Source organism: Gopherus evgoodei, chromosome 15, assembly GCF_007399415.2.
Source record: "Gopherus evgoodei ecotype Sinaloan lineage chromosome 15, rGopEvg1_v1.p, whole genome shotgun sequence".
NCBI classification, from domain to species: domain Eukaryota; kingdom Metazoa; phylum Chordata; order Testudines; family Testudinidae; genus Gopherus; species Gopherus evgoodei.
Genome location: NC_044336.1, coordinates 12,857,584 through 12,882,125, shown reverse-complemented (window position 1 = coordinate 12,882,125; position 24,542 = coordinate 12,857,584). Strand labels below are relative to the sequence as shown.

Here is a 24,542-nt window from a genome sequence, read left to right as displayed (position 1 = left end):
AAAATTAACCAATACCCCAAAGAGAGCCTTACTTTGACCCCTAGCACAAATGCATAATTACTGTACCTAGAACTACAAAAGCTAGAATAAAAGTAGCTTACATGAGCCACGCAGGAGGCAGATCACACCTTCATATGGGATACATTTGTACAAAACCAAACCCATGCACTTCACATCTGAGCAAACAGGCGCAGATTTAAGACATCTGCAGCCACTGGCTGTGAACTTAGTCCTCATCAAAACCACCTTCATCTGAAAGCCCTGCATTAAAACTTTTCCATCTTACTTGTTAAGTACAACAGATGAAGAGAATAGATAGTTGGCAGGATACAGGGTTAGAGTTAAGGTTGCTTGAGTGGCCACAGATGTGCATTCCCACACTTCCACGTTTGCTAATTCTGGCTTTCAAACACTGGTGGTTTTACCAAAAGAACTCTCCCTTTAAAAAAAAAAAGTTGCAAAAGGAAGAGCAGGCTTATGTCCTGAGTTCATTACAACTTTTTCCTATGCCCTAGGCTATTTTATTCTGATAAAATGCACTTTGCAGATATCAGTTCAAACTTGATCACCTCAATCTCCATTCATTGCTTGACAAATTCTAAATGGTTAATTTCATAGAGCAGCCAAACAAAATGCTAAAATGTTATTCCGAGTATTTCTTACCTAGTGATCCAGCTCCTCTAATAGGCAAAGTTGTGATTGACTGTTGGTAATTTGATCAAACTGATAAGGAAAGTTGGGAATGCCTAGTTACCTCAACATATAGTTTTATATAACTTATGGCCAGTAGGCCATAGCTCTGACAGCACGATTGTACTAGGATCCTTTCAAGTTCTAGGGGCAGATTCTCTACTCCTAACCTCTGCCTTTGCAGCACTCAGGGAGTGCAAATCCACACAAGTCCCTTGCTGCCAAATCCCCATGTGGGAGAATCTTCAATGTGCAAAGAGTTCCTGTATCTCCCTCTTTGCAGCCTCAATGCAAAGGAAACATCACTTTCAGGGAAGGGGAGAATATTAAGGGATAACACTCCAGCAGTCTGTAGCCTAAGCGTTACTCTAATTTGCATCAGGATTGAGGGAGAGAATCAGAGGGTCAAGCATGGTTCTCCCAGCACTCCCTCTGTTGCACCCAGCAGATCGCCACAGCAGGAGTCTGCCCCTTAATCTGTCTGGATTAACTCCAGATTTATAGTATAGCACAGTTATTATGAGGTCAGGGATATGTACATTCTATAATTGTGAACATCAAAACAAAGTTGCAGCCCTCTGCTGTCTTGGTTGACATTTGTCCAGTTCTCATTCCAGTATGCCGTCCAACAAGATACACTGGGGGGATGGCATGGCACATCTTGCACTGCTTCAGACGCAGCTTTCTGTGAACAGGTCTGTTTCCAAAGCTGTCAGTCCAAGCGCTTTCCTGTATAGTCTAAACTGACATAAGAGGAAAAAGAGATGATAGTTTAGCCAATGGTCATCTCAAACAGATTTACCTGATTGTGGGCCTGATCCAAAGCCCATTGAAGTCAAACTCCACTAACTTCCATGGGCTTTAGATCAGGTCCTATGCATGCAGTGACCCTCTGACAGACTGTACCCCTATGTCCATCCTTTTTACATGACCATGATATATTTTGTACAAAATATGCCTTGTGAGGTATTATTTGACAACTCAATCTGCTGGACATTATTTTGTCCTGGTAAAATAGGTGTATCAACATTGTAGGTGAAGTATAAGTTTCTACTGTATAACACCGCTGTAACATGCTCCAAGTTTACGAAAGGAGGCACTAGCCAGTTCCTCAGAAACAAAATAGACAAACCAGCAACTAAACTGGGTGGCTTAAGCCAATAAAATCAAGTGGATTATCACCTAGTTAAGTGACGATTCTTTGGCAGGAAGAAATGTGTGAGAAGTGTACATATTAGCAATAGAAAACAGCTGGGGGTCCCTGTATAAACAGACTGGCTGCCCCCTGAACCCCAGCTGGAAATGACTTTCAAGGAGAGGAGAAAGGTAAAACAGAGAAACACACAACACAAATTACCTCTCTCCATTCCTCTATGCTCACTGCAGGAACAGCAGCATGAAAGACACCCCAGGTTGGAGATCTGAGGCGACACAGCTGTCCATCTGTCCAGATTGTATCCTGGATAATGTCACAGGTCCTCATCGAGGGCATGGCATACCCATATTCAGTATCCTCCAAGTAATCGTTCCATAGACAAGGACTATGGGACAACTTGGATTCCCTATGTAGTTTCCAGGAAAACAGACTATAGGAACAAAGCCAAATCTCTGGATAAGATTTGTTTGCATATTGTCTTTGAAGATCAAGCTATTAAATTGTTAGCAACAATCAGAAGTGATACATATAGCACATACATATATGCACTAACAAAGATGTTCCAGTTTTCCCCTTCTCTTTCCTATACATTGATACTTACCCATCTCCGTAAAGTACTTTGAAACCTACAGATAAAAGCTCTGTGTAAGTTTAAGTATTATTTCAGACATTAAAAACTATATTCTAGACTTTCCCAAGTAAATGCAAGCACTCAAGAAAAAATTAATGCTATATACCCATGGGAAAGTACATCTTACCAGATAAGATGACAGACTTGTTCATAAATAGAAAAAAAATACAGCTGTTCATAAGAGTAACAAACTTATTTGACTTGTGTAGAAACAAAAAGAATTAAGTTTTATTCACATACCACTTCTTACCTCTTCTTGTGAAACTAACTCACTTTCTGCATTTTACTAAAGGCTAATATTAATTCCATAGAGTTCATTAATACAGGTAATTTTACAAGATTCAGTGCTCTACAACAGCAAAAAAGTGGGGGCAAGCCTCTTATTTAGGAACCTAAATGTAAGCATCCAGTTTGAAAATTCTGGCCTAAACCAGTAACACTGTCCTTTTCCCCACATCTGTTTTGTATGCAGCTAATATGTCTAGGGAATCAGACTTCTGTTAAACAATCAAATGTAATGTATTTCCATTCTGAAAGTTCCATTTAAAAGGTTAAATACACCTAAACCAATGACAACATAACCATGGGCAAAGACCTGAGCCGGAAAGTTGAAGCCACCGTTGGCCTTTGTTCCCTGTGCTAGAGGGACAATTACGTTATTGAGATGTCAGAACTGTCACCTAGACACAGCAGAAGGTCAAACTATATGACCTAACAGCATCTCTAAGGCCTGATTGCCCTTACAAATCTGTGCAAGTCAGGAGTAACTCCATTAAAGTAAATGAAGATACACTCTGTTTACATTACACTGCCCTCAATTTGTTTTTTTTAATTCTCTACTTGGCCTTTGGGGAGGGACAAAAGAGAAGGAAACAAAATAATAATTTGTTAATGCCACCTGACAGCCAATGGAGCATCATTCATTAGTATTTATTACCAATGATCTAATCTTTAAGGGGAATGGTGTGATCATGCTAGTTTGAAAAAGGAGCAGAGGAACAAAGGGTTAACTCCTTGAGAACCCCATTTCTCCACGTATGTATATCAAAACGATTGTAATATCTCAATACCACATGCGAGTTCTAGCCAAGACTAGAACCATCAAAAACATTAGCTTGTACCAGCCTCTAAGTGAAAGGCTACCACAGCATTTACAAAGAAATACCATGTAATTTATTTTACTACCATATTAATCACTATGGAGCACTGACATTTAGGCCTATAAAGCCTTATTCATAGAGATACGGGCACAGGGAAAAGACTGGCAGTTTCATTGCTATATTAAAAGTTTTACTCAGAACTACTCTGAAGTTTCATTTCATACTATAGAAAAACTAAGTTGTTTGCCAAATTAAATTTTAATTGCATTATCATTTCTGAGTGTCACTGACAGACATCAAGATTTGCATTGTGCCAGTGCCATTACAGAAACCAAATGGGGTGAAAAAAAAATTGTAAGCATGTGTCAGTCGTATCTGAAGACCAAAGGAATGCCAGGGTTTGTTGCTTATTTTTATGAAGCAGTAATGAATTTTACTTAAAATTCCCCCACGATGGGAACAGCTCTCTCCTCCATGTTAACTTTCAGGTTGCAGTGCAAAGCAAAACGCATGCAAGGTTTTGTTATTCTGCAGAAAACTAAAACCAGTCGGCACTTCACCAAGCCATACAGATATATCACAGCTTTGAAGAGAACACAAAAACCGTAGCTTTATTAATGTACAAAAAGTTACAGTGCTGTTCACACTACAAATATGTTCCACCTACAAAAATGCTCAACAACTATGTACAGCCAATTGAAAGAGGTAATCAGCCAACTTCTCCACTCTTGGGAGATTCCATCATTATGACAGTCTTGCCTTAGAGAGGTGCTCTGTAAACCTCCTAGACCACCCCAAATCTTCCAAAAGATGCACAGGTAACATGGACAACTTTTCTTCTTGCCCATTTCTGGCAATTAAGCTTATGGTATTTCAACCCCCTTTCACCCCCATTCCAGACTCCCATGCAAAGACAGGAAGTCATGGATTTACTGCCATTCCCAGTCTGATGACCTCTCAGTATAAGCCACTTAATAAAGAAAATATACATGTGTTTTGGCCAGCATACCATCAACAGTGTTATTCTGATCCCTCTAAGCAATGACTTGTAGGCTTAATACAAACACAGGGAAAGAATTAGATGACATTTCAACAGTCAGCTCTTTGATCGCTATTCATATAAATGATCTCAAAACAAGAGAACGTTTCTCACTGGACCCTCATGAGAAAATTCCCACTAATTATGTGTTCTTATACAGACGTACAAAAAAAAAATTACAATCCCTAGCTACTGAGCACTTAATATCTTTAACATACCCCTTGAGGTAGGTAAATGGGTAAAATTGAAATGGGACTATGAAAGATGAGGGGCACAAAGAGGTAAGTGACTCATTTGCAGGTCAGCATCCAAGCCAGTGGTGTGCTGGAAGGTAGAGTTCTTGAGCATAGCCAGAAATTAATGTGTTATTCGAGGACAGGTTGCAGAGCAACTGATGGTGAGGAAGCCAGTTTTGTCAAACCCTCTATTCCAGAGCAGGTTACAGAATCAGTGTTCCATTACTAGTCAGACACTAGATGGAAGCTAGACTCAAATGAGAGTGGGATAGAGGATACTTGTAAGCCCTACGTACTTGTTAGGGTTAACACAGGATTAACCATGAAGAGCAAGAGAAAGCCAAAAGAAAGTGTAGGTCCTCTACTTAGCAGGGAAGCAGAGCTAATGACTGATGACATCAAGAAGGCTGAGTGTTCAATGCCTATTTCACTTCAGACTTTACTAAAAAGGTTAATAGTGTTGAGTACTGGGTCACAATACTAACAACAAAGGGGAAGGAATGCAAGCCAAAATAGAGAAGAACAGGTTAAAGCACATTTAGATAAGTTAGACATATTTAAGTTGTTAGGTCCTGATGAAAGTCATCCTGTGGTATTATGGAACCAGCTGAAGCAACCTCGTAACCATAAGCAAGCATCTTTGAGAATTCATGGATGCTGGGTGAATAACTCAAAGACTGGAGAAGGGCAAAAACAGTACCTATCTTTAAAAAGGAGAACAAAGAGGACCAGTCAGCCTAACTTGCATGCATGGAAAGATTCTGGAACAAATTATTAACCAATCAATTTGTAAATACCTACAAGATAGTAGGGTTATAAGAAATAGCAAATCACGCCAAACCAACCTAATTTCCTTCTTTGACAGGGTTACTGGCCTAGTGGATGAGAGGAAGTAGACGACATGATATACCTTGATTTTTAGTAAGCCTTCTGACACAGACCCACATGACATTCTCATAAGTAAAACAGGTAAATGTGGTCCATTTGAAATTATCATCAGGTGAGTATACAACTGATTGAAAGACCATACTCAAAGAGTAATTATCAATGGTTTGCTGTCAAACTGGTAGGGATGAATCTAGGGGGTCCCACAGGAGTTAGTCCTACGTCTGGAACTATTCACTATTTTCATTAATAACAAGGATAATGCTGTGGAGAGATGCTTATAAAATTTGTAGTTGACACCATGCTTGGAAGCTCGCAGGAGGGCAGGACTAGAATTCTAAACGACTGACAAATTAGAAAACAGGTCTGAAATCAACAAGATGAAATTCAGTAAAGGCAAGTGCAAAGTACTACACTTAGAAAGGAAAAATCAAATGTACAACTACAAAATGGGGAATGACTGACTAGGTGACAATACTGCTGAAAAGGATCTGGGGACTGTAGTGGATCACAAACTGAATACGAGTCAACAGCGTGATGCAGTTATGAAAAAGGCTAATGTCATTCTATAGTGTATTAACTGGAGTGCCATACATAAAACGGAGGTAATTGTCCTGCTCTATCTGGCATTAGTGAGGCCTCAACTGGAATACAGTTATCAGTTCTGGGTGCCACACTTAGGAAAGATGCAGATAAACTAGAAAGAGTCCAAAGGAGAACAAGAATGACAAAAAGTTTGGAAAAATCTGAACTATGGGGTGGGGAGAGGAGGAGGGAAGAGAAGAGGAGATCCTAAGCATGTTTAGTCTTAAGAAAAGAGAACTAGGGAGGACCTGATAACAGTCCTCCCCGATGTTAAGACAGTGATTAAATTGTTCTCTAGGTCAACTGAAGGTAAGACAACAAGTAATGGGCTTAATCTGCAGCAAGAGAAATTTAAGTTGGTTATCAGGAAAAACTTTCTAACTAGAAGGGTAGTTAAGCACTGGAATAGACTTCCAAGGGAGGTTGTGGAATTGGCATCCTTGAAAGTTTTTAAACAGAGGGATGGTCCTGCCTCAGCACAGAGGGCTGGACTTGATGACCTCGAGGTCTCTTCTAGCCCTATATTTCTCCGAATACAATTGCTACTGGGTGTGTGGAAACAGTCTGTTTAGTCAGATCCCTAATGTCCAGGGCTTTGGAGCTGTGCTCCAGCTCCAGGCAAAAATCTGCAGCTCCACTGTTTCACTCAGAAGCCCTGCTTATGTCCCAAACTTTCCAACAATTATGGTCTATTATGCCAAAGCATAACAGACAACATACCATGCTGCACACTTACATTTTAAATGTGTTATGGTGCATGCATGTATATACACACACCAAATAAACAAAAGGTTTATTCCACACACATCTATTTTAAGCTAGAAACATGCAAACAAGCCATTTGACACTTGTTAATCCTGAATTACATCTTATTGTCTACAAGAATACTGCTATGAGGGATCAAAATGAACAAAATTAAACACAATGAACATAACCTCATGAGCAAGTTAATGTATTTGTTCAATCTCCCCTCTTCACAGGGGAGGGGAGGCAGTAACTCCATAGTTACTACAGTCTTTTGTGCACAGACCTGACAAACCTATAAAACTCCATGGGTGGGCAACCCAAACCCACCTCAACTTTCGCCACATTGAGAACTTGCCAAAGATAACAGGATGCAGACGCAACTGCAAAATGCTCCTTCCTGTCAGTTGAAGGTGAAAGCTTTGCTGCTTTAAACTGGTATGACCATCTCCCTCCCTTCCCCCCAAAATCTAGACTCCCGTGCACAGATGGGATGTCCTGGAACAGTCCTGAAAAATTCATTTCCCCAGACAAAAGCAGATTAGCCTTTACCAAAGCCCAGGCAGGCATGTAGGGCCCCTTTTAAATCTGCTGTAAAAACATCAGCTCCTACATCAGACAGGTCATCTACATCAGGCAGGAACATGTTTGGCTTATCGTAAGTGATTAATTCATGTCTCAAAAATGTTATGCCATTTTCACTGCAGTAATGGGACATTTCCCTGTTAATCCCCTTCCGTGCCTTTTCTATGCTCACTGGTTTTTCAGCTCCTTTCCAAAAACGCCTTGGCAACAGTGAAGACCAAATGATATGGGCATCAGGGAAGGCCCTTCTAAGGATGCCCAAGTCATTTTTCATTTTGACAATGAGTGACATACCAGGGTGTTGCACAAGATCATTTTCCCCAAGGTGAATTACTATAATTGATGGAAAAGACCTGAGATAATAAATTTCATGGAGAAGAGGCAAGAGCTGATCCCACAGCATTGCCTGTATGCCATGCCAATACAAAAAGGCACTTGAACTTGGGAAACCCAGTTGCAGCCCATGTGGGTGAGTGCTTGCCCTCCTCTTTGTCACCAAAATCACAGAATGGCCGCAAATCCATATTTCCTTTGGTTCAGCTTTCATAAAGTTATCACCACCTAAAAATAAAATACCATACAGTTAATCATTTTACAGACCCTATAAGGTCTATATCCCACCACCCCAGGAACACCAGTCCTTGCTGACTAAAAACTATAAAGATCCAAACTAAGAAGTGTGACAGTTTTTCAAGTACCAAACTATAACAAACAAAAGAGTAAAAACCAACCCCATGATGAGCAGGCTGTTTTCCCTTAGATCTATATTTTAAATTGCACCTTACTTCCCTTAAAGCTCAAAGCAAACTCCCCACAAACATCCTTCACTGACAGGCTCAGAGTTTTAATTAAATCCTATTTCTACTGTCACATATGTCTTTCCCATACAAGATGCACAATGCTGTCAATTTGTTTTTGAGGTTGGGATGGGGGGAGGGGAGGGTCCGCCCCAATGATTCTTCTTGTTCAGGCTGTTAATCTCTATAAAGGGTCACTAAACCGATTTTCTTGCCATGACCAAGTTTAAGCAAAGATTTTCACAGAACATTCCTGCTTTTCTGTATTAATTCTTCATATCCCATCAGTAGGACTGCTGTCCTGCATGCATTCTCATATTGCAAGAGTGCATGCTAATTCCAGTCACTCACTCCCAAATCACACTCTGCCTATTAGTACTCCTGTTCCAATTCTGCCCACAATACAAGCAAGAATTGGAAGACGGACAATTGGACACATGGATGTATGTGAGCACAAAGAGGAAAGGGAGCAGAGTTTGGGAAGGGGAGACATAGAAACCAGGAAACAGCAAAGGTTGTCAAAAACAGATGAAGGAGAAAAGAAAGAAGAGCCTTAATTAGAAGAACTCATATGGAATTAAAAAAAAGAAGAGAAAAGAAAAAGAAAAATCCAGCCAACCACAGATATCACTCCTCAGCCACAACAGGAGGTACTCAATCAAGAAGTATGTGAAGAATATAAACACTAAGGAGGAAGATAAATAACTTACAGTAGTGCATGGGGACTGAACACTTAAGAAAGCGACCACCTTCCATGGGTATGTACAGAATGAATCAGAACAGGGATCCAATCCTGACTGAGGCCTCTGGCCATTACCTGAATTCAAGTAATAACTAACAGCAAAGAATGGAACAAAGCTTAAAAAAGTAGGCTGAATACAAGTAAGTACTTTCCTATTACACAGCCTAATATATGTTGCCACCAGGAAGTGGAAACGCCATCGATTGGGACATTCAGACCTATAGACAGCACTGGGAAAAAGTCTTGTAGCAAACAAACAATCCTGCCCTAGTCAGGTAGCAGGTGTGTAAACTAAGTGATTGAACAGATGACTTCTATCACTACTTCCTACAATTCCCACATTTCCTGATTGAAATCAAGCATTAGAGAAAGATTAAGTCACATAACCTCAGGTAAGAAAACAACAACAGATACTGAAAAATCAAAAGGGGAAAGGCATAATTTTGTTTTAGCATTAAGATGATTTCCAAATACATTACATTTTTCCAAAAGAGCAATCAGGATGAGGGCTCACTTTCCCCTAGCTATGAAATTAGAATCCACAGGACATTAGATATGTTTGCTTGTCTCACTCACCTCCACCTTTTCATTCCGAATCAGCTGCAATGCACTCCTTGCTACAGTTCCTTGACATTGCTTCATTCACTGAAACTCAAGTAACCTCCAGAGACACAAGGTGGGTGAGGTAATATTTTTTATTAGATCAACTTCTGTTGGTGAGAGCGTCTCTAATATCCTGGGACCGAAACCACTACAATGACACTGCATACAAGTAATCTCCAGCTCATCGGATGACTTCTTTTGACAATTAATAGTTTACATTTCCTGCACCTCCAAATGCAAACTGCCTAAGATTTTCTGTTATTTAGTTACTGCTTACAGATCAACATCTTCCCTGGTAGTAATTCCACAGTGACGTTAGAGGCTGCAAAGTACCAAAGTACCCCAGTCATGTAAGCAAAAAAGAAGAGTCACTACCAAAAAAGAAGAAGAAGAACAGAGGAAGACTGAAAAGCCAATGTGGAAATGGAGAAGGGGTAGCAGTGGGAGTGGGGCAGGAACAGTCAGCAGTATGCCAGGTGTTCCCTGCCTTTGTTGGAGAATTCCTTGGAAGCCTCAGGCATGAGCTTGGAGTTCCCCCGGTCCATAATTTAAGATCTATTTTCTCCTAATGGATTGTCAGATATTTGAGTTAAAAAAAAGTGTTAACAAACACGAGAAATATTAAACAGTCTGAATAAAAAATAAATAAAAAACACTACCTCTTCTCAGTTAATTATGTTTTTTGTTGCCTGGCTTCTCAAATGTCCTAGTCTTAATTTTTTTCTCATCACCCCTAGTCTTCCAAAAGAAACAGAGATCTACAGAAAATCACAGAATCATTTCTACTTCTCCTGCACCATTATAAGTATATCAATCTCTTTTTAGGGTTTTTCCTCCCATACATCATAAAGAAGCAGGAAAACATACACAAATGATCTTCAGACTACCTCTAAAGATAAAGCATCATACCCTGGAACCCACAGTCAACATCTTCTGTTGCCACGGAGTGCATTATAGAACTCCATAGGCTGAAGCCCTCCCACTCCACTCACCTGGTACCATGCTTCTAATGGGGGAATCTGGTGGGAAAAATGACAACAGGGGCTCCATATTGTAAGCCTCTGCTGGGTCCTCTGATTCCAGGGGGTTGGGCTTAGGCTCCTTTATCCTATCCTCAGTGCATGGTACAAGGTTCACTAAGGTTGTGCGTTCCTGACTAATAGGCTTCTTCTTTCTCTTGCGTTCTGTCACAAGTAGGGTGGGGATCGAGGTGAGTTGCTGTGGCTCGCTGCTCTTGCCACTTGTCTCTCCGCTCCTGCTTCCAAGGTCCTCCTCAGAGGAACAGCCCACTTTCAGTTCTGTTTTCACTGCAGCCACCGCCACTGGGTCCAGCCAGCCACTCCCACCAGCTGCTACCACAGCCTTGAAGGCTTCCAAAAGGGCTGGACTATGGCTGTTGTCAGGCCTAGGCAATTTGAGGAGCTTGGCTGCTGGAGTCCCACACACAGGGACATTGCTGTTGTTGTGCCTCTTTGTGGCTACCACTGAAACCACAGAACCCTTGAAAGCCAATGTGCTGCTACTGTTGGACTCCACTGTAGATAAAGATATCCCACTGTTGTCTTTTGGCAGTGGGGTGGCCCTTTGTGACCCAAAAGAGGGAGACTGAATGATCTCATTGGCCACCTTCACCACGGGGCCCGTCACTCCGGAGCTTGAGGCCCCCGACATCACCGCAGGGCCTGAGGTCACTATGCTTCCACTGGCTGCCTTCACCATCGGGCCTGAGATTGCTGCCGTCGTTGTCACTGCCAATGTCCCACCAGCCACCTTCACTGTCGTCTCTGCTGTGCTCCCGTCAGGGCCCAAACCCACCACCATCAACTCCTCCCCGACTCTCCCAGCGTCCACCTTCAGCATGGGGCCCGAGGCTGCCATCACCATGGTCACGCTCCCGCCAGCCACCTTCACCATGGGGTCTGGGGCCGCTCCGGCCACGCTCCCGCCAGCCACCTTCACCATGGGGTCTGGGGCCGCTCCGGCCACGCTCCCGCCAGCCACCTTCGCCGAGGTGCCTGAGGCCGCCGCCGTCTGCGCTGCGCTCCCGCCTGAGGCCGCCGTCACTGCTGGGCCCACCGCGCTCCCTGCCCCCACGCTCCCGCCAGCCACCTTGGGGTCTGCCGCTCCAGCCGCCTTAGCCTTAGGGCCCGATGCCGCGCTCCCGCCGGCTGCTTTCACCTTGGCGGCGGCTGCGGTCCGTGGCCGCGGCTGCCATCCCCGCTGCCCAGAGCCGGCCGCTCTCTTCCCGCGAGCGACTGGCCACGGCTGCTGGCCCTGGAACGGGGCCCAGGCTGCGGGGCAGCGGGGCAGGCGCCAGACCTGGTTACCTTGACGACGCTGCTGCCACCCCCGCCTCAGCTGCCGGTCCCTGAAATCTGAGAGAAGGGAGAGAGGGTGAGAACTAGCCGCGGGGCGGGGCCAGCCACCTAATAACCTGGCTCGGATTTACACAGCTATCACTTACCCATATCCAGCCCCACCATCGTGACACTGCGCATGCGCACAACGCACGGGGCAACGTCGTGCCCTTCCATCCGGGCAGTCTCTGGGTCCGCGCATGGCAAGAGTGTAGAGCGATAATCCAGGACGACTCCAGATGTTACGCATGCGCAAAGCATGAGCATCGTCGCGAGCTCCGTGTAGGCGCATGCGCACAGGGCGCTTTAGGCGTCCCAAACGGCTCACGCGCGGTGCGTAACGGTTCTCGCAGCCGCTTCTTGACGCAAGACATATTTTCGTCAGGAGCGGCTCTGCGAACACGCATGCGCTGTACTGGATTCAGGAGCTGTTCTAGCTGGGTCCTTCTTCTGCTACGCGGGCTGACTACGGAAGCCTGCCAGGGACAGTTAAACCAAAGCCACAGTGCAGTTGGGAAAAGGGAGCCAGTCACGCCCTTGGAATGCGGAGTTCCTTCGATCCTCCCCCCATGCATGCCTGTGTGAAGTCGGGGCGTCCAGGGGCCTCGCAGGTCGGTGTTGACATGGCAGCAACGCAGGGTCGCAAGCGGGGTTGCCATGGTGACAGACCAGTTCATGGCAGCCACATGGGGTCTTACCTGGGGATTCCCATGGCAGGGTCTCACTGCAGCTCTTTGGCAGGCTGCATGTTTAATCTGTGTGTTTGCCATCCTCCTGTGTACAATCAGTTTTGTTTCTCCTACCTGTTGGTGTCATTCATCGTTTGTATAGTGGCAGAGCCTCAGCTGTGGATCAGCTTCCCGCTGTGCTAGGTGCTGTACAAACATAATCAAAGGAGGGTTCCTGATGCAAAGAGTTTATACAGTCTTAGTATAAAACAAAATCATCTAATCAGTTTTTTCCTTGCTGAAAACTCCTTATCAACATCAACACGGGAGCTGAAAACCCCATATAATTTTTAATGAGTTCAAAAAGAATTGAGGCACACTCTTCAAAGTGGCTGTTAAAGTGGAATCTTAGTTCTTTTAAAATTTAAATTAACAGTGTCCTTTAGCCTGTCATACCCTACACAGATACGGCCTGTAGATTTAAAAAGGAAAATCTGTAATATTGAATCCACAGCCTGTCAAGTGGGAATTGCCATTCCTTGAACTCCCACCTCTGGATTTTAGGGCCTGCCAAACAGCAAAATTTACCAGCATTACTATACTGGTATAATTATACTCCTATATTTATACCAGTCTAGCTCCCTGTGAAGACACTTATTCAGCAGAACAGTGGCCTTTTTTTCGATTTAGCTTTGGAGAAAATGGCTATTATTCCTAATAAGAGTGCCTTTATACCAGTATAACTACAGTGCTATAATTATACTGGTATAGTAATTCTGGTAAATTTCCCAGTGCGGACATGCCCCTTTTGATCGATCAGAAGTGGAGAGGAAGTCACTTGTAGTCACTTTATTAAAGAAGGGAATTTCCCCAGAGTTTTTGTATCTTCAAACTCTGTGTTTCTATTCTACAAGACAAACCACTATCAGATAGATGTATAACAGGCTTATCTTTATTAAAGCTTTCTAAGAAAGTACACTGTTTTCCCCACACGTTAAGAAACTGAACATTAAAACGGCAAAGGGTTCTAATCTCACAATCCTATTAACTATTATGCTCTTAGAGTAGCTCAGGGAGATCGTAGATTAATTGGCTTCATTTCTTTTTAAATTTGGGCCTTGTTAGCTCTGGCAAATTTCTGAGAATCTTTCACCATTACACAACCAGTGCTGGAATTTTACCTATCCATGTCAACTACCTCTAAACAGGGTTAGACAGGACAAGGGTTAAAATGCCAGCAGATGGGCTACGCTGGTGCTTCTACCATTGCTGTCATCAGGGATAGTGTATTGTTAGGAGATTTTCAGAACTCCATCTGTGTAGAAGCAGCCCAAATGTAAAGGAAAAAAACAAAAAAAAAGCCAGATGAATAATCCTGAAACTACAGGATTTTCAGACATGAAAGTCAAATTAAACCATGATTTCATGGTTAAGCCAGCATGATCTTGTAGTAAATATGCCTGCAGGCAAGTCCTCCACCCAAGTGAAAAAAATTAGAAAGAAGATGTTTTTAAAAAGTTATATGTTATTGTATTATGGAATATACATGGGAAAGAAGTGTTCTGCTAGTGAGATGGTTTCTCAAACCTAAAGGGCTAGTATAAAGAAATCTGTTTTTAAAGCGATTATTCCTTAGATTGGGGCTGGAAGAAGTTAAATGGATGTTGGGTGACATCAACAGTGGCATAAACTAGGAAATGTCCCCTGATGTCAAGGGCTTTAGAAGATTTTGTAAAATGAGAGAGAAACTGGTACATACCAAATATATGGAATGCACTACAATTTTCTTGATAAACTAAAAGTGCCGAGGTCTGGCCAGAGCTGTTCAAAATACTTATAATGAAATAAAACACATTTGAAACGTGCCCTTTTTTGTGAATTCACAGAGCTTCTATGAAATGGAGTTTCCCACAAACATTTTGCATCAAGGAAAATTTAATCCAAATTGGGCATGGTAATTCCTATTAATAATTTCAATGCATCTTTTGGCAGTGTGTTTACCAGTGAATTTTGTTACCTGGTTGAAGTTACATGGTATTTATTCAGGCTGACTGATGGGCAGAGCCTATGCACTCAGGAGGATCAGCAAGAACCATCTTGACCTGTTTTGAAAGGGTAGTGTTTGGAGGAGGAAGGGATGTGCCCATAAAAGATACGAGAAACTGAAACAGATTCCTAATCCAAGTACCAATGCATTAGATTTGGCTACTTATTTAATAAATAATGGGATTGGGAACCAGAGTGTGAGAGAAATGTCTAATTCAGCCCCTCTTGATGCTGATGCTCCTTTATTAATTATTATTATTATTATTATTATTTGTATTATGATAGCACCTAGGAGCTTGAATCATGGACCAGGCCCCATTGTGCTAGGGGCTGCACAAACACAGAACAAATACAGTTTCTTCTACAAAGACCTTACAATCTGCAACATGTGTTCTTGCCTGCTGGCATCTATGTTGGTGGCTCTCCTTTCTTGGCAGAGCATGGCTGGGCACCCAGCAGCAGGACCGAATACCCCATTTTATGTGTGTTCTTGAAGTATGCTCTGTTCCTTACATGGGGCCCAGGACCATGCCTGGGATCCACACTGAATATTACATTACAAGCCCATTTTTCATCCAAGGAATAGTATTCCCAAACTTTGGACATTCTTCCCTGTCTCCTCCACCATTAGCTACATCACCTGACCTGACACTCATCCTCCACCTACAACTACAACCTACCTTAACTAAATCTAAAACCTGCTCTCTCTCACAAAGGACTATGACGTAGATGTAAATCAGTTTCTCACTGTGCTTCCCATCCTCTTGCTTCTGACCAAAGATCATTTTCAAAGATGGCCACTGTCTTGCTTTCACTCAAAAATTCTAATGGAAGTGGCATTTTCTGCTGCTGCATTATGTGATGAGAAAAACAGCAGTTGCCCCACACTCTTATGGAGCAGCAAAATTGGGGTGGGAGAGGGAATGAAATTTCCCAAACTGGAATGGAAAAGTTATTTGCATGAAACATAGTTTGACTGAACATTCTGTTCCACGTAGGTTTCGATGGTGATTATAGATGCAGTATATATACCCATAAGGAGATACTTGGTCTGGGTGACTGCAAAAATGCACTTACAGAAGTTATTCACATACTGTGCATGGTAGCTTTATTCTCCTTCAGAATCACTGGTTTCCAGCCAAAAAACTTGGTGAATCATCTGACATCAGCCCCATACTGTCTGAATAATCAATAGGGATGATCCTGACTAAGTGTATATGTTGCATTTGGGAGCATATTCTCCACTGTGGAAAGACAGATACATGCTAGCTCTGCTTGAATTAATGCACCAAGAATAGCAGGGTGGCTATGCTGGCCCGGGCAGTGGCTCAGTCTAGCTGCCCAAGTATGTACACAGGGAGTTGATTGTATTTGTGTGGCTAGCCCAAGCTGCTTCCTGTACCACCATGTCTCAGGCTAGTGTGTATCTGTCTATGCACAGTGGGAAGCACACTCTCAGCTGCAGATATACCATGAGAGGGTAACCTCCCATTTTATCCATCTTAGCGTGTGCAGCAGCTGCTGTTTTATTTTATTCTGATTCCTTTAGACACCAAGATGATGGAGGATCAGAGTGAAGAAATGCTTACTTACAAAGCATAGTCAGAATACAATTAAAAATTTCACAATGCTGCATGGTCTGGCTCTTACTACCTGGCCAGAAAAAGCTGAAATATCTCTGCATGAGATGAAAATACAGCAATAGCTCCTTTAGGAAAACCAGTAAAAAGGGATAGAAATTACAAGTCTTTGAAATATTTCAGAGGCCTATACATTTTTGCAAACCATCCAAAATATGAAACTGACTATGCATTTAGTGACAGTTTTATAGCACTACAGTCTCCAGTGTCTTGAATGACAAGGGCTGAGGCAGTAGGCAGGCCACAGACTGTAGTGGCTGTGAGCCTACATATCATAAAGTTTAAGCTGCTCCTTCATGTCTCCTTCAGACATCTCTCCAAATGTCTCACTGTTTTCCTTCATGAGCCTGAAGATGGCAGTCAGCTGCTCTCTCTGAACCCTGTCAAGAAGAAAAGTAAAAGGAGAAATAGCCACTGTCCAAGAGGCACTGTGAACAGCAATGATGGAGTCAAATGAGATAGGACGCTCACATTACGAGTCCTGCTGACTTCAGCAAACCTGCATGTATAAAATGAGCAGGATTTGACCCTTAATACCCACTTCTCTCTCTCTCTCTGTCTCTCACACACACACACACAAGATCCAACTCTTTATTCCAGCTTTATTCCAAGACATACCCCCTTATTTTGAGCTTTCTTAGGGCTTGTCTACAGATGCTCCTATTCTGGAATAAGTGTCCACACATGGAGTTATGCTAGAATAGTTATTGCACTTTAAATATTACCTTAATCCAAATTAACTTTCAAGTGTACACAAGCCATTAGTCTGCTACTGGGAAATGAGTGACCAGAGAGAGAAGTCAATCTTGCATTGGGGTTTACGAGGTTTTTTTTCAGTGTTGAGTAATGGGCATCAGGAGTTGGCCCTGGACCTAGCACACGGACATAGTCTGTTATACGTACTCCTAATTTTTTGTAGTGGGAAGGAGGGGAGGGTACTGTTTCATTACTATCTCGGATTGGTTACAGGACTGATGTGGTCTCACTGCAAGTCTCCCTGAGAGTGCAGCAAGTTCCCCACCTATTACACGCAGTCCTTGGCTCTCCTGCCTAGGATTATAAGAACTAAAGGAGCCATGGTGTTATGACTGTAACAAGGGCAAAACAAGGCTTTGCTATTATTATCTAAACCTCAAAGCTCTTACTACCCTTCCATCCCCCATGAGAACAGAGTCTGTCGACACACAGCAGGTCAGAAATGCAGAACTGGTGCTGTCCACACAGATTCAAACACACACACCCCAGCATCACTGGTCCCTGGAGCAGGTTGCTGACAGTGGGTGGAAGACTGGCCTTCACTCTCTGCCGTCCCAAAACCCACCTTCCCAGGATTCTCTGCTTCTGGCACAGCCAGCCCTCCTGTCTATAGTAGTAGAATCTCATTCTCATTTCAGTTGCCAAACCTATCCTGACAAGTCTCTTCCTTACCTGCCAGATATTCTGGCACCTGGCCCTGGTAATAAACTCTAGCGACTCTTTTGCTGCAGCCAAGACAGACAACGGGTGAGTTTGCTGCAAGAGTTTTCACTAACAAATGAAAGCATGAGAATTTTGTTTCACTCCATGGTGACGACACCATCATCCGCAGGTTGTGCTGGGAAACAGATATTACAAGTGGCAATCTCACAAGCACAGGTAGATGGAAGATCAGAACTCAGCCGGCGTTAAGCTATGTCTTCACTGCACTAAAAGATATGATTTTACATCAAGATAGTAATATCAATGTAAAATCCTACTGGAGACGAGTCAATATAGCTAGATGAGGTTGATCCTATGATACCTCCCCTTCCCCTCCCAACCTGGAGTTAACCTCAACTAGATACAAGGAATTAAAATGTATCTGTGTTTTGTCTCCACTAGGATTTTACATCTAGATAGTTATCTTGAGTTAGGCCATGTCTACATCTAAAATTTTGCAGCGCTGGTTGTTACAGCTGTATTAGTACAGCTGTATAGGGCCAGCGCTGCAGAGTGGCCACACTTACAGCAACCAGCGCTGCAAGTGGTGTTAGATGTGGCCACACTGCAGCGCTGTTGGGCGGCTTCAAGGGGGGTTCGGGGAACGCGAGAGCAAACCGGGGAAGGAGACCAGCTTCGCCGCGGTTTGCTCTCGCGTTCCCCGAACCACCCTGCAAACCGCAGGGAAGGAGACCTGCTTGTTCGGGGAACGAGAGAGCAAACCGGGAAAGGAGACCAGCTTCGCCGCGGTTTGCTCTCGCGTTCCCCGAACCACCCTGCAAACCACAGGGAAGGAGACCTGCTTGTTCGGGGAACGAGAGAGCAAACCGGGAAAGGAGACCAGCTTCGCCGCGGTTTGCTCTCGCGTTCCCCGAACCACCCTGCAAACCGTAGGGAAGGAGACCTGCTTGTTCGGGGAACGAGAGAGCAAACCGGGAAAGGAGACCAGCTTCGCTGCGGTTTGCTATCGTGTTCCCCGAACCACCCTGCAAACCGTAGGGAAGGAGACCTGCTTCGGGGAACACGATAGCAAACCGGGGAAGGAGACCAGCTTCGCCGCGGTTTGCTCTCGTGTTCCCGGAACCACCCAGCAAACCTCAGGGAAGGAGACCTGCTTGCTCGGGGTTCGGGGAACGCGAGAGCAAGCTGGGGAAGGAGACCAGCTTGATTACCAGAGGCTTCCTCAGGTATGCTGGGATACCTGCTTATTCCACGGAGGTCAAGAAAAGCGCTGGTAAGTGTCTATACTTGATTACCAGCACTGGATCACCAGCGCTGGATCCTCTACACCCGAGACAAAACGGGAGTACGGCCAGCGCTGCAAACAGGGAGTTGCAGCGCTGGTGGTGCCCTGCAGATGTGTACACCTCCTAAGTTGCAGCGCTGTAACTCCCTCACCAGCGCTGCAACTTTCTGATGTAGACAAGCCCTTAGTTACCTTGATGTAGAAATACAACTTTTTTGGTAGCAAAACCAGAGTTTTAGGAATATTGCAGCTTAAGACTTAAGGGAGAAGCTGCTTAGAAATTGTAGCAATGGGAGTGGTATAAGTGTCTAGAGCAGAAAAAAGACCTGAAAAGTTCTGTGTAGCTTGAAAGCTTGTTTCTTTCACCAATAAAAAAATATTACCTCACCTCCCTGCTCTCCCTAGAGAAGACAGAAACAGGTTCAATTTGTGTGTGAAACAAAAGAGCACAGCACTGATCCATCAACAGCAATCCCACTGGGAATTTTGCATTAAAAAACAAAATCAGTGGTAGGAGATGTGCCATAGTCACAGGTGAATGGAGGTGCTTTCAGTCTGTGAAGCACAACCTGGAACTGGAAGGGTTATGCATGTTCCTTACATCTACTGATAAACACGAATACCAGTCAGAAGTGGTGACAAGTAAGCTGCATTTCTCACCCTGCTTTAACATTGCAGGGGAAACAGAATTCTGAAAAAGCAGAGCTTAGCAAACAGCAGCAGTTATTGTGCCAATTACTTTGTTCTACAATCAAAATGCATGTGGCTGTAGCATTTAAAGACTATATATATATATATATATATATGTCCTGTTAATGAGCTAGGATCATTTTGTTATGAAATGAAAGCTTCTCTCTACAGCCGTGGCTTGGAGCGGTCGTTATACCCCTACTGAACCAATGGCATCTCAAATCTATAACCCTCAAGAATGCCATTATCTCTTATATACTTTACTCACTTGCATGAGAACACAATAAACTAACCTTTTCAGAAAAGGAAAAAGGAAGGGAGGCAGAGCAGTTACAGATCTTTATATTTTATTTCAGAACTTAATTGGATTCCAGGGGGCATATCTCCTATCTAGTCTGGAGAAAACCAGTATGTGTTCTTCTCCTTACACGGGCATCTTTGAAGTTTATTCCAGCTGGGAATAAAAACTAGTTCTGGTTCTCTTCCTTATTGTTCCAAAAAGCTTAATAGATTGAGAAAATGTCTAAACACAATTGCAACTTTCAGTGACCAAACACTTTTTTTCTAGTATGGTCACAGAAAAGTCTCAACATGTTTTGTTTATTTGTTTTGTTTTTGTTTCAGCCCAATATCAATGCACTTGGATTTCACTCATCACTTACAAAATAGGCCAAGGCTGGGATTTTCAAAACTGTTGAACTCTTGTTGAAAATCAATGGTATTTGGGCTCCTTATTCCCTTAGCCCTTTGAAAATTCCAACTCAAAAGATTTTCAAAAGTAATTAATGATTTGAGACACCCAACTTGAGACCGTGCAAATGGGCCTGATTTTCAGAAAGTGCTGAGCACTCACCTTCTGAAAATTACGTCCCCATACACCAGTGGTTCTCAAACTTTTGTACAGGTGACCCCTTTCACATAGCAAGTCTCCGAGTGCCACCCACCTTATAAATTAAAAACACTTTAAAATATATTTAACACCATTATAAATGCTGGAGGCAAAGCGAGGTTTGGGGTGGAGGGTGACAGCTCGCAAACTCCCCATATAATAACCTCATGACCCCCTGAGGGGTCCTGACTCCCAGTTTGAGAACCCCTGCTTTACAAGATCTTGGCTTGGCAAAAATGGAGGGTCCCAAAATAAACTTGTCACATTTGAAAATCTTGGATAAAGATTCTGCAATTGGAACTTCACGGATACTACAAATGGTGAAGGAGCAAAAATAGAGTCCAGCTCATCTCTCCCAGCTCCACTGACTGCCTAGCTCCAACAGAAGTAAAATCAAAAGGTTTCAGGGTGTAATTTTTAACAGTGTTGTCCTAACTCTGCTCCCACTGAAGTCAATGGGACTATGTGTGTAGTAAGATACCCTTATTCACAGAGTGACATCACTGTCTGGCCCTCTGTCACTAAAGTCCTGACTCTGGGCACATATAGGAAGCAAATCTGCTGAGTAAGACTTTACAATTTCTCTGTTGCTTTCCACAGTAGTAACACCCTGTAAAAGCACCATGATTATTTTGCTGCAGCAAGGACAGTGTCTTCCTCCACATTCTGTATGACAACAAGTCCTTATTGGGTATTTTCACATGAATAAGAATTCCCTGCTAGGGCAGCAAAAGCAGTGAAATATGTGATCCAGCTGTAATACTATAAATCACCACTAGACAAGTTCTGTGGAAGAGAGAAGGTAAAAACAACACAATGCCCATCCAAATAAACTATTCAAAGATTTATTGAACTGAACAAAGGCAATTTACAGTTTCAAGCCACTAGAATTACAGTCCTGTGTACGAGCCATCTTCGGATGAAAAAAAAAAAAGTTAAAAAAATACCTAGACAGCCTTTTTTGTTGTTAAAGAGATAGCTTAACTCACTGCCACTTGCAAAATCTGGGCTTGGCTATAGACTTTGCTTGCTTGATGTACATTTTGCCATATAACTTAAAGATATCTGTATATAAGGCATTCTTTGCATAGTCACATGCTTGGAACGTCAAATCTGCCAGCCAGCACGAACTGGAGACAGAATGGCCAGTCATGTTGAGTACCTCGAAGCAGAGCGGCCTTGTGTGTCTAGGATTCATAAGCAATCCATTTAATGTGCTAGCAGTTACCGGCTTGGAAGGGGCAGCTTCCTTAAAGCTGAAGCCTCTGGCCATTTGTGAAATGAGCCCTTTCTACAGACAAACATTCTCCAAACCCAGGCGCTGCAAAGAACGACCAAGTAAATAGTTTCAAGTATTGTCTGTGTGGGAATAAAACAAAGCAGCCTGGTTTCTGATATGTTTGAAGCTTTAGCTAAGAGGCAGCCTCTCCACAAAAATGAAGGGAAGCTTGGAGGACAGATTCCAACTATGCTGTAATGCTGCAGGACAGGAAGTGATATTAGCAGAGGACTCAAAACCCTCTTCCCATGGAAGGACTTCCTGCAAACCAACCCGACCCTATTTGAAGTTAGATCTCAATGGAGCGGGTGCTGATGCCCATCAGAGCTCATCTCCTGTACATGACAAGTCTCAGAAGAGGAGCTGAACCTCGAGCAAAGCAGGCAGGCCAGCCACAGTGACAAAAAGGAATGGGAAAGAGAAGGGGGTATTAGAACAGCAAGGTGGTGTGGAGAAGAGAATGGGAAACGCTGTTGGCACCCCCAGAAACTCATCATAATCCAGAGGGAGCCCTCAATTTCAGGGCTACCTCCTCCACCCTGTCCCTCTCGGGAACTGGAGCAGGGAAAAGTAAATCCAGGCACTACCAGTTGTTAACAAAGCTTGGAATCCTAAACGGGAAGTCACCACAAACAGCAGAGCTACAAGACAAACCAATCTCGATTCTTAGGTCTTCCCTCTACCTAAACTAAAGGATCAGCTCTCTGCTGAAACGATTACAGAGCAAGATTAAGTCAATCCAGTGATAGTCTATCAAACCCTCTTCCCCACCCCCCACCCCCAATGCTAAACAATGTTTTAAATCTCCAGATGTAATTTTCAAAGCTAAAGGATGAGTTTGGTCCCCGGAAGAAATGGGTTGGATACTCGGGTACAACATCTGGATGGATCTAAGATAACATCTGGATTTTGCCCATTTCCTCTAAAGGAACAATACAGGTGTCAGGAAAGGGCAGACAGAGTGTAATTAACACAACTCAATAGACTCACTGAATTTTTGGTGTCCACTCTGGGTTCTGTTTGGGGGGGTCTCAGTCCCATATTAGGTCTTGAACCCCCCAAACACAACTCCAGTCACGACTCTAGCCTGGTTGTGCCCAGGGACCCAAGCAAGAGATTCTCCTTAACCCTCATACCACAAGGAGTTATTTTGAAGACCCCCCAACTTCAGCCAAGGAGAAAGTCCCGAGTTTTGAGGGTTTATTGTTTTTTCGTTTGTTTGTGTGTTTGGTTGGTTTTGGTATTTCTCTCAAGCCTTTAAGATGCCAAGGGAAAAGCCTTTAGGAGGAGGCTAGGGATAACTTCATATAGTCTTCAGTTCTGCAAAAAGAGAAACAAAGAGAAAAGAAGAGAATTCATTTCAGTCATTTCACCTTTTGAGTTTGGTTTGTTAATTATTTTTGTAACGAGCAAGGGAAAAGGACTTAGTGCTGGAGGGGGAGGCAAAGAAAGTTTCTGAATCACAAAGAGCCATTTGCAGACTGTAGAGCCTCAAAGTAAGAGGCCTTTTGCTTCATCAATTGCAGCAAGATAGTCTAAACCCAAACAACAGAGTAAGCCAAATGATTGCATGCCCTCTTGATTGGTACCCAATCCAATTCAGACCCTTCTGATCCTACAAACTGGGTGCTGCAGCAGCTTCTATTCTGAGTGGACCCACTGTCCCACCCAGAGCATTCCAGAGCAACTGGATTACCTGCCTGGCTGAATATTCCTCAGTACGTCAAGCCAACTGGGGAAGTAAGCCTTGTGGTGAACACGTGACTGCTTCACTAACATTCTCATACTATCGGCAGCGAGCTTGAGCATGCAAAACAAGAGGAATAAGACTGTTCTTTCTCAAATCTTCCTCTAAAAATAAATACCTATTGCTCTAGCGCTGCCTGTCCCTTTTGAATTAAACAGGACATAGTCACGTTGCAGGCCGGGTGGGAGAGAGAGGCAATCCATAAACACGACTACTCTCCTTTTCATTGGAGGATCTCAAATTGCTTTATGAGCAGTAAAGCTCAGCAGCACCTGCAAAGGAGGTAGGGAAGATGCATTGGACTCATTTTATAGATGGACAGACTGAGGCACAGAGAGGTTAACTGATTTTCCCAAGGTCTCATATCAAGTCATTGCCAGGGCCAGGGCTAGAACACAGTAGTTCTGTCACTGGTCTCTAGTTCGAACCATTAAGAATTCTCCATTCTTGGAAAGGCTTAGCTTTGTTTCTAGCCTACTGGTCATACTTTTTATAGGATGCCCGTCATAGCAGGCAGGGATAACCTTCAAGGGTAGGAAGGGGAGCCCAAACACTTCTCAGCCCTTCAGCTGTACACCCACTTCTTTCATAGATGTATTTCTGCTCCTAATTTCAGTTGAAATGGGTCGCCACACCTCTAGCGTAGTAGTGTCTTCAGCATCAGGCTGGGGTACAGACCCTCCATGCAAATTGCCTTCATCTCCCAACAGGTAAGTGAGCCTAGTTTAT

At 43.4% G+C, this 24,542-nt stretch overlaps 2 protein-coding genes and 1 long non-coding RNA gene across 8 annotated transcripts in view; all 3 read right to left on the bottom strand.

The window, feature by feature from the left end:
* Positions 1-401: 401 nt before the first annotated feature.
* LOC115635583 lies at positions 402-6,173 on the bottom strand. Its single transcript, XR_003996639.1, has 2 exons — positions 2,048-6,173; positions 402-1,433 (listed from the first exon to the last, which is right to left on the bottom strand). It is a non-coding gene; the product is annotated as an uncharacterized LOC115635583 (long non-coding RNA).
* A 59-nt stretch (positions 6,174-6,232) lies between these two features.
* LOC115635630 lies at positions 6,233-12,337 on the bottom strand. Of its 4 annotated transcripts, XM_030534668.1 has the most exons (4): positions 12,258-12,337; positions 11,747-12,168; positions 10,786-11,698; positions 6,233-8,212 (listed from the first exon to the last, which is right to left on the bottom strand). In XM_030534668.1, the coding sequence occupies exons 1-4, from the start codon at positions 12,325-12,327 to the stop codon at positions 7,608-7,610; spliced, it is 2,010 nt and encodes a 669-aa protein (XP_030390528.1). In that variant the 5' UTR covers positions 12,328-12,337; the 3' UTR covers positions 6,233-7,607. The 4 variants fall into 4 exon arrangements, with proteins under 4 accessions (XP_030390528.1, XP_030390527.1, XP_030390530.1 ...); XM_030534667.1 differs by having other exon boundaries at positions 10,786-12,168; XM_030534670.1 differs by lacking the exon at positions 12,258-12,337 and having other exon boundaries at positions 10,786-11,746; positions 11,795-11,821.
* Positions 12,338-15,175: 2,838 nt separating this feature from the next.
* MXRA7 (matrix remodeling associated 7) overlaps positions 15,176-24,542 on the bottom strand; it is a 52,807-nt gene continuing 43,440 nt past the window's right edge. Inside the window, exon 4 of one of the 3 annotated variants that reach the window (XM_030534566.1) lies at positions 15,176-16,884. In XM_030534566.1, the coding sequence (XP_030390426.1) occupies positions 16,770-16,884 (115 nt within the window). In that variant the 3' untranslated portion in view covers positions 15,176-16,769. Of the gene's footprint in view, positions 16,885-21,996; positions 23,387-24,542 lie in introns of those variants that run through there. The other 2 variants (XM_030534565.1, XM_030534567.1) reach the window with 2 other exon arrangements.

What these genes read in the sequence shown, in the direction of transcription:
- LOC115635630 (XM_030534667.1), bottom strand. Translation starts at nt 12,327, where the DNA reads ATGGAAGGGCACGACGTTGCCCCGTGCGTTGTGCGCATGCGCAGTGTC. An exon ending in GATGGTGGGGCTGGATATGG is followed by an intron (nt 12,169 to 12,257) that starts GTAAGTGATAGC and finishes CCCTTCTCTCAG; the next exon opens with ATTTCAGGGACCGGCAGCTG. An exon ending in CATTAGAAGCATGGTACCAG is followed by an intron (nt 8,213 to 10,785) that starts GTGAGTGGAGTG and finishes TTTTATTTTTAG; the next exon opens with GTGGTGATAACTTTATGAAA.